General features: G+C 40.7%; 1 protein-coding gene across 3 annotated transcripts in view; it reads right to left on the reverse strand.

Annotated features, from left to right (window-relative positions):
- CRHR1 (corticotropin releasing hormone receptor 1) overlaps positions 1-14,980 on the reverse strand; it is an 81,516-nt gene that overhangs the window by 20,596 nt on the left and 45,940 nt on the right. For 2 of the 3 annotated variants that reach the window (XM_061588907.1, XM_061588906.1), the window contains exon 3: positions 8,748-8,867. In XM_061588907.1, the coding sequence (XP_061444891.1) occupies positions 8,748-8,867 (120 nt within the window). Of the gene's footprint in view, positions 1-5,949; positions 6,016-8,747; positions 8,868-14,980 lie in introns of those variants that run through there. The other variant, XM_061588908.1, reaches the window with a different exon arrangement.

The following is a 14,980-nucleotide window of genomic DNA, read 5'->3' on the forward strand; positions in this document are numbered from 1 at the left end:
CAGACACCCCCCTAGCACCCCCCCCTAATTTGAGGCTTTGGGGCTTTTTTGTGTATTAGAGGGCTTGCCTAATTTTTTTAGTTTGTATGTTATTTCTTTTGTCGAGCATAGGCAATTGCCTGTGTGTGGGGAGGTGGGGAAGGTGGTTCTGAACATCTCTCTTTTTTCTTCCATGAGATGGGTATTTTGCAGGGCCCACAAGAGTTTCTTACATTTCCAAAGGGTTTCAAATGTGCCCTGGGCCAAAAAAAGGTGGAACCAGAGATGTGAAGACCCGAGGAAAAAAAACTGGAAAAATTGGAGGGGGCTGCGTTTCCCCCCATTTTCTCCCCAGGCCTTCACATCTCTAGGTGGAGCACACGTGCCCTGAGGATTATGGGGTGGATGGGGAGGTTGGCTGAGGATCCTCATCTAAATGCTCCCGAAGCAATCAGAGGACAGCTGGAAAGGATATTGATTGCTGAATGCTGATCAAAGCCCTCCTTAGCCAGCCTGGTAGCAGCATGGGAGCACTAACAGCAGGTTTTAGATTTCAGGAGGGCTTGGCAGAATATGTGTGTTCTGTCAGTTTTATTCCTCCCTCTACTCTTATTTAAGAACATTTTCTATCCTGCCTGACTCCACAATTTGAATCTTGGTCATCCACAAAAGGAAAATAGGATAAGGACAAATGGGGTCGGCAACAAAAGCCCTCTGCACATGTTACTCACAGGAAGAGTGTAAGCATGGTAAGGGGCTCTGGGCCTGACATTGTATTCATCATAACTCCTGCAGTGGGGGAGCCTGGTCTATGCATGGAAGTTCTTCACTGATAAGAGAGCTCTAGGTTCTAAATTATGTAGAGGGAGCCTCCAGGCACAGACCAGGCTCCCCACTGCAGATGTTATGGCAGACACAGCAGTGGAGGGAGCTATGTGACTTTGGGGGCAGGGCTAAACATAAAGGCCCACAGTCCACCACCGCCACCAAGCTTACTCTTGTCACATACACCCCAATTTCTTAGCAGAAAGAGACCTCAGGGATCCCAGTAATATCCGAGGTTTGGATTCCTTGAAATAAAGGTCATTGGCATTGTTTGTGATTTAAGATTTATACGGGCTGAGCACAAGATGGAAGGTTCACAGCATTAACACTCCCATGGATCCTGCTCCCCCATTTGTTTTTTTTTTGGGGGGGGGTGGGGAATCCTCTCTGCTTCTTTTCAGCTACAGTCACAACATAAGGCTGTCCTTTGTTCCCTTTCACAGACAGCCACCTCCAGCCGGGGGGGGGGGGAGCCCTGCTCCCTTCAGCTCATCTTCCAAAAGCGTCTTCAGCTATTTTATTTCTATAGCAACACTTTGGTCCAAACTTACATAACTAAGCAGACCTGGCTAGGGCCATTTACTTAATACCACCAAGAACTGGTTTCACTATTTGTTGTTGTTGTTGTTGTTGTTGTTGTTATGTGTCTTCAGGTTGATTATGACTTATGGCAACCCTATGAATCAGTGACCTCTAATAGCATCTGTTATAAACCGGATCTTCTAAGTTCAGGTCTGTGGCTTCCTTTATGGAATCAATCCATCTCTTCTTTGGCCTTCCTCTCTTTCTACTCCCTTCTGTTTTTCCCAGCATTATTTTCTTTTCTAGTGAATCATGTATTCTCATTATGTGTCCAAAGTATGATAACCTCAGTCATCATTTTAGCTTCTAGTGATAGTTCTGGTTTAATTTGTTCTAACACCCAATTATTTGTCTTTTTAGCAGTCCATGGTATCCACAAAGCTCTCCTCCAATACCACATTTCAAATGAGTTGGTTTTTCTCTTACCCACTTTTTTCACTGTCCAACTTTCACATCCATACATAGAGATCAGGAATATCATGGTCTGAATGATCCTGCTTTAGTATTCAGTGATACATCTTTGCATTTGAGGACCTTTACTAGTTCTCTCATAGTGCCCTCCCCAGTCCCAGCCTTCTTCTCATCTCTTACTATTGTCTCCACTTTGGTTAATGACTGTGCCAAGGTACTGATAACCCTTGACAAGTTCAATGTCCTCACTGTCAGCTTTCAAGTTACATAAATCTTCTGTTGTCATTACTTTTTCTGCAGAATCCCATCTTAAAGCTATAAAATTGCACGATTGGAGGGACCCCCACCCCACCCATTTAGTCTAACCTTCTTCGTATGAGTGACACATGAAGAGGGTCAAAATGTTGCACTGTATCTTCACCACTTAACAGGAATGCATTTATTTGGGTTCCAGTCAACCAGGCTTATCCTCCCTGCAGAATACTGTAAACTATCAGGGACTCAAGTGGGGCAATGTACCCCTCAATTACTCTTGTTTTCTTTTCCAACAAACAGCATTCTGTGGCTATTGAGTATGCTTGGCCTCATTGAGCATCTTGGCGGGCTGTTCTTGCCCCTTAGGGTTTTTCCCCCCAATGTACTTGTGCAAGCCTCGGGCATGCCTTTCTCTTTCTCAGTGGCCCCAGTTTGGTTCCATTCCAGTTGGCACTCACCACCGCTTGAGTTCGCTATTAGAGGGAATAATAATACCTGGCTGGCTCCTGAGGCCTAGACAGAACACCGTAGAACTATCCTAGGAAGAGATTTGCCTCTAGCAAGGATGGGGATTGTTCAGTAGCTCTGCTTTGATTTAATGGTTTGAGTGCTCAGATTCCATTAGAAACAAGATGTGGAAGCAGATTGTTGGGGAAGGCAGTTGGCAAGGCTGGTTGTGAAAGAGTTGGAACAGCTGCTGAAATCCTTATCCTAATGGTACAGTGGCTTTAAATTCCTATTACCTATTCAGCTTTTGGAATAGAATGCAATAAATGCAAACAAATGTGTGCCCCCCTCCTTTTAAGGTCCCAAGTATTAAGAAGCAGGAGTCGCAGTCACCTTCAAGCAAATGGATGCTGAATACCTGGTAAGTCCTATGTCCAGTTTTCAGCTGGGGAGCTGAGCTAGGAAGCCCTAAAAGTTTCTTCTTATTTCATGGCCCTGGAGCTCAGAATGCTCCTAGCAGTGCTTAGCACAGTGAAGTGCAAAATAACTGAACTGAAAAAAACAGGATACCATCAAAACAGGAAGAGGAATCAGAATTGATGGCAAGGACATATTTGTGATGGGGGAAATTCCCATCAGACTCTTGTTATATGACTATGGCTATGACAGCAAGATCATCATAGGATACTGATAATGGATGAATGGATACTGAAACCACTGGATTTAACAGGACTATTGAAGATGGAAGATGGAATTAATATCGATAATTGAAGAATGGTTATGGAAATTATTGGACCTAACAGATTTGACGAGATGGATTAATCGATATGTTTATTTGGACTATGGCTATGACAACAAGATTATTATGGGATACTGATAATGGAAGAATGGCTACTGAAATTACTGGACTTAACAGGATTATTGAAGATGGAAGATGGCATTAATATAGATAATGGAAGAATGGCTATTGAAATTATTGGGCCTAACAGATTTGAATCAGATGGATTAAGCGACATGTTTATTTGGAGAAAAATTGAAAGATATATCTCTCAAGGAATTGAAACCTCTCTTTGACTTTTTGTGGAAAGAATAAAGTAATGTTTATGAGATTTGATGATTAATTAAGATAACTACTGAAGGAAAGTGATTTTATAATATAATTTTAGAGATAGGATTGTTATATATTGTAGACCTATAACTGATCTGCGACAAATCGGAAGTCAACATTTTATTTTATTGTTTAATTGTTTTTGTTTTGTTTTGTTTTTTGTCTTTGAAAATTTGAATAAAAATTAATGATAAAAAAAAAAATCAGGAAGAGGAACAATGCCAGATTTTCCTCCCCATCCTTGTGTTCAGGACCCAGACAGGGCTGTGCCTGTGCCTGACAAACTGGAAATCAAGCAGGCAAGTCTGCAAAGAGTCGCTGAGGAAGCAGCATAGAAGATCTCTAAGATCTAAACTACATAATACATGTTAATAATGCTTGTATTATTGTAGTGACCTCTTTTTTAAAAAAGAAGCAAAGTCACTTCGGAAGGAGGAAATTTAGTACAGAGAAGTAGGGTGGGGATAATGGAGGAGGGAGGCACAATTTTTTCTATGCCTGCCATTTCCCTGCTGTAAATTACACCCCCTGGCACAAACACACCAGGAGCATTCTCCACGCAAACATGCATTTTGAACCCTGCAGAAGGGTGGGGAGCAGAAGGGGGAGGAGAACGCAATCTGGAGTGGGAAAAGGCAGGTGAGGAAAGGGTTAAGCATGCCATTCCCCACCCCAATTTCTCTGCTCCTGATCACACACACTGTTCCCCTAAAGTGTGGCTCTTCATTTTCAGAAAGGGCTCTTAGGGTGCAATTATATGTGTCTGCACGTAATGTGTAGTTTGGCCCTAACAAACAAAGAAAGGCCAACTACTTTACATCAGTAATGTGGAATAAATGCAGACACATTTCCCAGCCATGACATTTGCCCCCAAAATAAAACACTCCACATCTTGACTTGGTCAGCCTCAGAAGAGGCTTTTCATTAAAAATCCTCATGAGAAACAGCAAGGATGACAAAATAGTCTATTCAATACCATTAGATAAAATCTCCCAAAGCCAAGGACATCAGAGACTTTAGAAAAAATATTACAAAACTCTCAATATCCTCATCTCTGGGGGGATTTTCTCTGGGTGGGGTAACTTGTTATTCTGATACATTTGGGGCTTTGCAATTGACAACTATTACAAAATTTAAGTGCAAAAATAGAGCTTTCAGCATTATCATCAGCCTCACTTTGAACAAAGTGGGTCATTTTCCCCTCTTCACCTCTAGTAAGAGACAATATTCAGCAAAAGTTTACAAAAATGCACAAAGAAACTGAAGACAACATGTGGGCTCTCTAGCCTATGAAATCTTATGCCACAATAAATAGACACAGGACTCCCATTGTTCATGCCAGGGGTGGGGAACCTTTTTCAGCCTGAGAGCTACCTTCAGTTTTGGGCAACCTTCCAGGGTCTATATGCCAGTAGTAGACAGGCCAGAGGCCGAAGTGGGTAGAACAATTAATGTAAATTTCAGCTTTTTACAGTAGGCTAATTTCTACACACACCCCTCTCTATCCTCCACCCAGGCAAAACACTTAAGGAACTTGCAAAATAAGGCCAATGAAGGGTGTGACCTGGGGAGAGAGGGTATGGCTGGGGAGAGTTCCAAGGGCCAAACAGAGAGATCTGGAGGGGTGCATTTTGCCCCTGGGCCTGAGGTTCCCCACCCTTACTTAAGCAGCAGTAGACTGACTTGACTATACCCTGCTGGATTTTTAGGATGGGAAAGGCACTGGATTTTATTGTATGAAGAGGAAATCCATCAGCCTCCTGGAGATAGATAAAGAGACCATCCAATTTAGGAGATTCTTTACATATCTTACAAAGTGGGGTCTAACCCACAAAAGCTAATGCCACTATAAATTTGTGAATCTTTAACCTGCCAAGGACTCCCTGTTGCTTTTACAATGGTGTAACGGGCATGCTTCCCTACCATGCAAAGTGTGAGAATTGCCTGACTGATCTGTCAGATGAAACATGTGACAACAAGTCATCTACATGATATCTAATTAGGAGCGTTTCTATAACACTGAACACTAGTTGCAGCAGCCCATTATCCCAGAGTAAAGGGAAAATCCATATCATATCCAGAATGCAGAGTTAGGAGGGACCTTTCTTCATTCCACTGTGCCACAAGCAAGGAGTCTGACTACAATTTACATGACACATTCTATACATTTCCAGCCCCATTTCAAACCCAGTGAGCTACTGCACAATGCACTGCTATCTCCATAACTCCCAGAGAGCCAATACCAGAATCTCACACTGTTCTAAACCTTCTTCAGATTCCAAACCTGTACACAAAGGAGCGACAATAAGTAACAGCCAGTGTGAGGTTGTGAACAGATGTACCTAGGTACAGTGGTGGGCTGTGTGTTCTGCAATCTGGAATTCCTCAGGTCAATTGAAGAAGCTTCAAGCAGATTTAGGGGCTGCAGTTTGCCTTGTCTTCAAGCCTGAAACGCAGTGGACAGTAGGTACTGCTCATGCAACAACAGGTGGAGCTTCTCGCAGTTATTCCATGCAAGGCCAATCCAGAAGCCTCATACTGCCTGCCAATCACAGGGCCTGATGTTACACACCCAGTTACCTTCTTTGCCTAAAGAGGGCTCTGAGCACTGTGCCAAAGTCCTGACAAAGTACAGTACACATTTCAATCTCCCCACCACTCTGGATTCAGCATCCTTTAATTATCTTTGGCCTTTGTTTTACAGTGGCTGATGGAAAAGTGTCTCTACCAACCTTGCTTCAGGCATTGTGCTTAGGAATAGAATTTTGTTTGGATCAAAATTTCGTTTTTAACACAAGCCCACCTAATTTGCAGTTCCTAGACTTCTATGCAGATTGGAACATTAGTTAACAACCTTAATTGTGCATTTCTTTTTTTTTTTTTTTCAATAATTTTTATTCAAATTTTCATAAAACATACAAGACAAAATCATAAAACATTCAAAGACAAAAAACAAAATCAAAAATAGTTAAACAAAAAGAAAAAAAGAAAAAAAAAACAAAAATAAAAAATAAAGAGTAAAATATTGACTTCCCATTTGTCAAAGATCAAATCAGTTATAAGTCTATAATATATAGCAATCCTGTCTCTTAAGTCATATTATAAAATCACTTTCCTCCAGTAGTTATCTTACTTAATCATCAAATCTCATAAACATTACTTTATTCTTTCCACAAAAAGTCAAAGAGAGATTTCAATTCTTTAAGAAATATATCTATCAATTTTTTTTTCCAGATAAGCATATCGATTAATCCATCTCATTACTAATTATGATAATCTTATTGTCATAACCATAGTCAAAATAAACATTTCAATTAATCCATCACATCAGAATCTGTTAGGTTCAGTAATTTCAGTAGCCATTGTTCTATTATCTCTATTAGTTCCATTTTCCATCTTCCATCTTCAGTAGTCTTGTTAAGTCCAGTAATTTCAATATCCAATCTTCCATTATCAGTATTCCATAATAATCTTGCTGTCAAAGCCATAGTCATATAGTAAGAGTCTGATGGGAATTACCTCTATCCCAAATATTTTCTTGCCATCCATTCTGAATAGGTTGCTGAAATACTGCTGTAAAATCATATCTCTGTTCTTTTTTTCAAAATACACTGGGTCATCTCTTAAAAGTTTTTCCATTGTCACATGGCTGCAGTTAATTCCATAGATTTTCTCTATATTGGGCTCCATCACATCATTCCAGTCCAGAAGATAATCCATGCCATTGATAACTTTATCTCTAGAATCTTCATTAATTTCTTCAGAGATAACATTGAGTTCCAAACAATAGATTTTATTTCTAAAGTCCATAGACTCCAAATCTTGTTCCTGTTCCACGTTTGTTCCAATCTCCGGGATCTCCTCTCTCACAGGGACCCCTATTCCAGTCTCCAGGGTCTCCTCTCTCACAGGGACCCCTGTTCCAATCTCCGGGGTCTCCTCTCTCACAGGGACCCCTTCCAGGGTCACCTCTCTCACAGGGACCCTTATATCTTTAATCTCCTGCTTCATTTTACTCAATTCAATTTTCGTTATCTCAATCTCATCCATTATTTTCTGAAACATAGTTATTTCCAGATTCTCAGCCACTTTCTTAATTGCCATTTTAAAAGAAAAATATAGGAAAACCACTTCTTATTTCAGCAACAATTGGGTTAATACTCCAAACTTGGTGACATCACAGTATAAACAGAGCAGACAGCCTTATCTCTCCAATAGTTAAGTAAACAAAATGCAGTTCCCAGGATCGAAACAATTAATGGCAATCGTCAAGAAACAGATTCGTCAAAATAAAATAGACCAAAAAGAGAGTAGTCTCAAAACAGTATAATATTTTTCAAAATAAAAATCTGGAATAGAAATCCCTCTTCTGTGTGTATCTTTAGAATGCAAATCCAGGACAGCTTTTTGCAACAAAAACAGAGATAAGCTATTAATTAGTGCGTAGCAGAGAGAAGTTACGGCTCCCCAGTGAGATGTCAAAAACCGATCAATCTGGCAAATCTCTTTTAAACAGCAACAATTTAAGTCAAGTAAAAGAAAAATATAGAAAGAAGGGTGCTTGCCTGTTAATGCGTTCTCTCTTAGAAGATAAGATGAACGTTCGCTTTAACAGATAGAGCTTGCTGTTGAAAATCCGTCCCACCTTCGTCGGCTGGACCTCGTCCCATAAATTAATGAGATCTGGTCGTCCCAACAAAAATAGGCTTTGAGGTTAATCTCTTCGTTTCTCCCTACCCGGGAGAAGTTTAATCAGTCAAAAAAAAAGAAAAAACTGACTGATATATCTGAATAAGCTTCTTTTGAGGCAGGAGCCCGTCTCAAAAGCAGGCACAGGCTAAGTCACCCTTCCCGGAAGTCCTTAATTGTGCATTTCTTGAAGTTTGCCATGTGGTTTCAGTTCAAAAATATCCACAAAAATGCATGTTTATGGGGAAAAGGTGTGCAAAATGTGATAGAAATGCATATTGTGGGGGAAAGCATGTACAAAAATGTACCGATTATATGCCAATATTTCTTTTTATAAAAAACAAACTAGAAAATGGGAAGGAATGGAGTTAATGGATTGAACACATGCAAAACTGACACAGAATGAAAATAGGCTGATCATCTATCCCAGTTGTGCCCCCCCCCGACTTACTTGAAGTGTTGTATCGCACTCCAAAAAAATACTCAGGACAGGGGCGGGCCACCAGCTGCCCGGCAGCACTGCGAGGCCAACATGTCCCTATCAGATCCACTAAGGAATAGCATTGGGGACCTGCAGAGGAGGAAGCAGATAATAATTATCAAAATAGTGATATAGCATCATATATTTTGCAAATTCAATACCATCCAGAGACCCAGAAGGCTAGAATTAGTCCCACTGAACCCAATGGAGCTTACTTCTGAGTAGACATGTATTGGATTGCAGCCTTAGTTATACAGTCCTGGAAAAGTAGCGTGACTGAGACAATTGCATTAATGAATCTTATATAACAAGAAGTATTTTTTTTTAAATCTCATCATATACAGGTACCACATAATATCCGTTCCACACTTGCAAGAATTGATTCTTTTAGTGTGGCAGCACCTACTCTTTGGAACTCCCTTCCTACTGACAGTTGCCTTCACTGTATGCCTTTTGGCACCTGCTTAAATCTTTCTTGTTTAGGTAAACTTATCGAGCCACAGAGATGCTGCTGTGTTTTAATCTTCTTAGTTGCTGTTTTAATTGTTTTAAAAATGTTTTAATTACTTGTTTTTCATTGTTTTATATATGATTTTAATGTTTTTTGTAAATTGCTTAGAGGCTTTTTTTACAATAAAGCAGTGTATAAATGTTGTTAAATAAATAAAATAAAATGATTAATTAAATGGGCCAGTGTACTAACTATGCATGCCATAGGCATGAATCCCTTTAGATAACACTGTGGTAGTTATGAGGTATAAAAAGTAGCTATAACAAATGATCTTAAAACGCACTGCATTTTTTGCTGTTTAATATTGAATATGCCCAAGATCACACCTTTAAAACATGCTGAGAATCCAACCTATCCACCCATTCACAAAGCTTATTTCCACCCCTCTGAAATGGCACCTCTAGACCACTGTCTGAGGAATAGTGGACCCTGAAAATACTGGTTGACCATCCCTGCCTTTCTCCATCTTCGTTCCAGCATCAGCCACCAGTAACAGAGGACACTGATGTGGAAATGCCAAGATACAATAAGGGGCTTTAAAATACAATGTTGGGTGAAGCAGAGTCACAAGGAAGTATTTTTACAATCCTCCATATGTAGGCCGTAACATTTAAATTAGCCATTGGTTATCATGGCCCACTGGAATTATAAAGGGCTTCCCCCATCTTCTTGGTTATTTATTTTCTTCTCCTGGTCCATAATAATACTCCATTGGCATGTAGTTCTGCCATCTTGTAAATGTTCTCTTGGGAGGCAATTGGTACACTTCAACCACCAGAATATTCCTACACTGAAAGCCTACATGTGTATTTCACTCATGTCATGTGCATGCAACAGAGGCTCACAAGTGGTTTATAAGAACAGAAGAAGAGCCCTGCTGCATCAGGCCAGAGACTCTTCTTGCTCAGCATCCTGTTCTTACATTGGCCAACTAGAACCCTATGGGAAGCCCACAAGCAGGACTCGTGTGCAACAGCCATCTCCCCGCTAGTAACTCCCAGCAACAGGTATACAGAGGCATATTGTCTCCAGCAGTGAAGGGAGAGAGCATAGCCATTGTGGCTAGTAGTTATTGATAGCTGTATCCTCCATAAATTTGTCTAATCTTCTTTTCAAGGCATCCAAGTTAGTGGCAATTGCTACATCTTGTGGGAGACAATTCCATAATTTTAACTACACTCTATGTGAAGAAGTTATTTCTTTTGTATATAAGGACATAACTGGATAAAGCCACAGACACATCTAGATTGCAGCTTGCCAGTGAATACAGCAATATACACATTTATAACTCTGTTAGCATTGCATGCCAGTTCCTAGATGGATGTTCTTCCTGCAGAGAAAGGCTTGAAACATTTGAAGCCACCATTAGGGGATAGGGTTAGTTTGGGGCTTTTTTGTTCATTTTTAGGATGACTGCCATATCTGGGGTTGAGAGGAAAAGTTCCTCCACTGAATGGCAATCCTGGATTTGTTTTTTTTCTCAGTGGTGTGTGGTTTGACTTCTTTGCTTGAAACATCAGGAGCAATTTGCTCTTCAGGCACCATCTCTGAAGGGCAATTGCTCTCTGCTTGCTGAACAGCGTAGCATGGCCAATGCAACTTGGAGCAGGGAGGGGGGTAATGAATTTGTGCTAGATAGAATTTTGGAAGAGACCAAAGGCTATTAATTCTTGTGGCTTTCCAACACAACTCCTGTGCCTCACATGTTTTCCCCTTGTTTGGTTTGACATCAGGAGCCATACAGCTTGCCATGTTTGCAGAAAGTACCCGGGTTCTACTGTTTAATAAATGTCATTTCTTGGTTCTTTCCCTCCTTCTGGAATGTTGAACCTAATTAGCCTGTGGTCTCTGTTATTAAGTGACTCATTTCTGAATGCTTCTGGAATTAGCTCCTCCAATTTGCTTAAGACCATGTTGAACACAGCAGCCTCTCCTCCAGCGTGCCCTAGAACAGGCAGTTCTCCAAAAAACACTATCACATCCATCGCCAAGAAAATTGCATCTCTGAACTTCATCCCACATGGAGCCATTCATCCACTTTGGAGGTGGAGAGATTCAAAACTCTCTCTATGATTATCTCCATTTGGACACGTTTTGCTTCCTCAGTTTTTCTCATCCTCATAAGAAACATAATATTAGAGATAAGGAATCAAAACAATAGTCCCTAAACCCTTTCCCTGATTGCGGCCAGCAGAGAGAAGATAAATTAATTTGGGGAAGTATTCTAAAACACCTAGATTGTTTGCAATAATAGAAGATTTAAAAATCTCCTAATTCATATTAGGGGAGGGGAGAATCATGCTGTTGAGTTTAGAAAACAGGATATGAAGTACAGAGTTCAGCAACTTGATTATTTTAATTTGGTGGGCCTGGGCCCCATTAATTTTCACTCGGGACCCCATAGAGAATGAGCTATATGCAGCTTAAGATGACCAGGACTCAGAAACCTCTGAAATTGGGAAATACTCCTAAAATACCAAAGTATGGTAGAAAGCATCTCCATGAACTGTAACAGAAAAGAGTGGCTGGGGAACTTTTCTCCTATCGAAACATCCACAGATGATAAGAAAGAAATGCCCCCAGGGACCATGCTTTCTCCATCAGCCATCCCTGAGAATGTCTCCCTGCTGACATCCCCAAATATTTATGGACATCCTCCCAAAAAATCACACCATTCTGAAAGGCAGTCCTGGAACACACACCTCAAAACCAGAATGCAACCCAGTTGTGCAGATCTCCAAAGAGATGGGATCAAGAACATATGCACCATTCTGTAGCTGGTTTTCTGCCCTTAAAACAGTGGCAGCCATACAGGGTGTGTGGCATATGAGCACCTACAAGCTCTAAGTGGTCCATCAAATACCGAAATATTTTTAAATGGCCATATATGGTAATTTCATCATACACAGTGGTTATACGGTAATTTTGGGTTGCATTTGTTTTTTTTCTGACCATAATAATATTTAATCTCCACTCAGGCATGCAATTCTAGACACTGGTGTATAATCAAACTAAATTGGGAGAGCCCCCACCCCTCAAATATATTATGCACAAGTGTGCACAACAAGGTATGGCCACCACTGTCTTAGAAAGCTTGTGTCCCATGTTGGAACACTGCTGTAAGTTGCCTGCTTGTTGGCCTTTGCCTTGTGTCCAGCTACACTGTGTTCTGTTCAAGGTCTTAGTGGCTCTCCTGCCATCTTGCACTCTTGACCTTACTCAGCTCAGCACTGCTGCCTTCATACCTGCTGGCAGTTGCCTGAACCCAATGATGGACAGGACCTAAGGTCCTCCCCACAGCCCTACCATCACCACCACAGCAATGGCTCCTTAACAAGTCCTGGTCTTGAGCGGGAGACTGGCTTGCTCATGCACTCACCTGTGACAGCATTCATCTGTATTCTTTGGCTTCTATGTGCCTCCTATCATAGTAATTATTGTTGCCTCTTGCATTGTGTTGATTTTTTTATTTTATTTTTTATACACGTTGCCTTTTGCCTCCTCCTTACCACATTAGCAGCTTTAGGGACTGATTTAAATTGGGGAAACAGGATGGTGGTAAAGTTTTAACCCTCTCTCCCAGCACTGTAGTCCTCTTTTTAAGTAAAGAAAAAGATGTGGAGAGATATTGGAACATCAGTCACTTAGACTGCAATCCAATACACACTTACCTGAGAGTGTCCCATTGAACCCAGTGGAGCTTACTTCTGAGTTGACATGTATTGGACTGCAGTCTTAATGAGCATTGCTTTATATTTGTAAGAAAAAGTTCTGTGTAGGGTGAAAATATAAATTAACCCTGCACATTATCCCACAGTGGTAACCTCTGTACAACTAGATACTTGTCCTGACCTTAGACACATCCATGCTTCTGCTGATTTTGAGGCTCTCTGGGTAGGAGTAATCAGTCAAACTGACCTGTGTATAATGTGGTATTCAATCAAAGTGTTGAAATTAACCTTTTGTACATCCTAGGTGACATTTTTGTACTACTTCAGAACCTTGCAAAGTCCTCAGGGCATTTATTTGGAACACCAGCGACAGAGGCAAAAAGAGGACACAGTCTAATAGTTTGATGGATTCACTTTAAAAAAGATATGCGACTGTGTCTTGTTCAAGTACAGGCTGTACATAGGCAGGATCAAATTCAGGAGTGGTTTATCCAGTTTCCATTCATGTCCTTGATTCAATATCTGTGCTTGAAATTGGTTAACATAAGGCTGGCACAACTATTTCTGAACCGCCTTCTTCTAACCGTTGAAATGGTGTATGCATGAGGAGCCAACTAACAGAAGGTGATATTTTTTTTTGGCACCAGATTTACCATTCCATACATCCAAGTCAGAACGTATACAGTCAGTCAATTGTAAATTCGCTTGAGCAGTTTTCTGGTTTTCTGCAAATCTGAGGGTTCAAAAGAAAGGTCCCCCATTCAGGAGCTTGTGGGAAATTGGAGCACAGTCAGAAAAGAAATGAAAGCAATTGTAAAGTCTCAGCACTTTTCAGATTGTAGCAATATCTGATGTAGAAATTTTTAATACACAAAAGCATACAGTCAGACAGACAATTATAAATTTTCTTGTGCAGTTTTCTGATTTTGTGCAGATCTGAGAGAACAAATGAAAAGCTCTTCTTCAGGAGCAGGGTGGAAATAGTTACTAACACAGCCAGGAAAAAAAGGGAAAATAATTGTAAATTCTCAGCACACACTTTTCAGATTGTTGCAATATCTGGTGTAGAATTTTTTTATGTGGTTTGCTTGTGTAGTTTTCTGTTTTTTTTGCAAATCTGAGGTCAAAAGAAAATAATATATATAAGGCCACTTCCTCTATTCAGGAGCATGCCAGAAATAGTTACTAGCACAGTTGGAAAAGAAATGAAGGATTGAGGAAGCAGTGGGCATGGAAAGGGGAGTAGCAGACTATGATGCAATTGATCCACCCACCTCAAAATACTGAAACAAATGTCTGCAACCTGAGCAGAGCAGTTTGGAGCCTGATTTTCCCCAATTTATCAGATTATCCCTGTATTGGGTAAACTTGAATTTATAGAGGAAAAGCATCAGCATTGGGGTTGTTGGGAGGTAACATCATGTAGACTATGCAAATTACGCCCTGGGCTCCTACTGGGAGGAAGGGCGGGATATAAATCTAATTAAATAAATAAATAAATGAACACAAACAGCTGCAAAACATACAGTAACCTCTGGTGTGGACAAGCCCTCAAAGAGTGGATGTTCCCAGTCCTGCTACTTGAGATCCATTTTTAAAATGGAGCTGACAGGGAGGGACTGAGCTTGGGATTTCCTGCATGCAACACATGTGCTCTGCTTCCAAACTATGGCCACTCCCCTACCAAGAAAAATAAGCTATGTTTCTCCATCCTGGTCCAATAAGTTCTGCATCCGCCAGATCAGCTACTGCTGCTGTTCAAATCTTTTTGTGCACAATCTCAAGACAAAAACTGGTTTCAACTCTCCCACCTGATAGATGCAATTCATACTCAAGATATTTGTTGCAACCTAATGCACATACTCTCTCATTAAGCAGCAGGACTAGGGATGGAAAGGTCTGTCCATTTCAGTTCTCTCAGTTTCTAATTCTTTCCCCAATCTTAAATTTGGTTCTTCACATTTCTGCACCAATTTGCGAACTTTGAAGGATGGCTATGTTTCAGTTCTCCTGTTGCTTTG

This window comes from Rhineura floridana, chromosome 11 (genome assembly GCF_030035675.1).
Source record: "Rhineura floridana isolate rRhiFlo1 chromosome 11, rRhiFlo1.hap2, whole genome shotgun sequence".
NCBI classification, from domain to species: domain Eukaryota; kingdom Metazoa; phylum Chordata; class Lepidosauria; order Squamata; family Rhineuridae; genus Rhineura; species Rhineura floridana.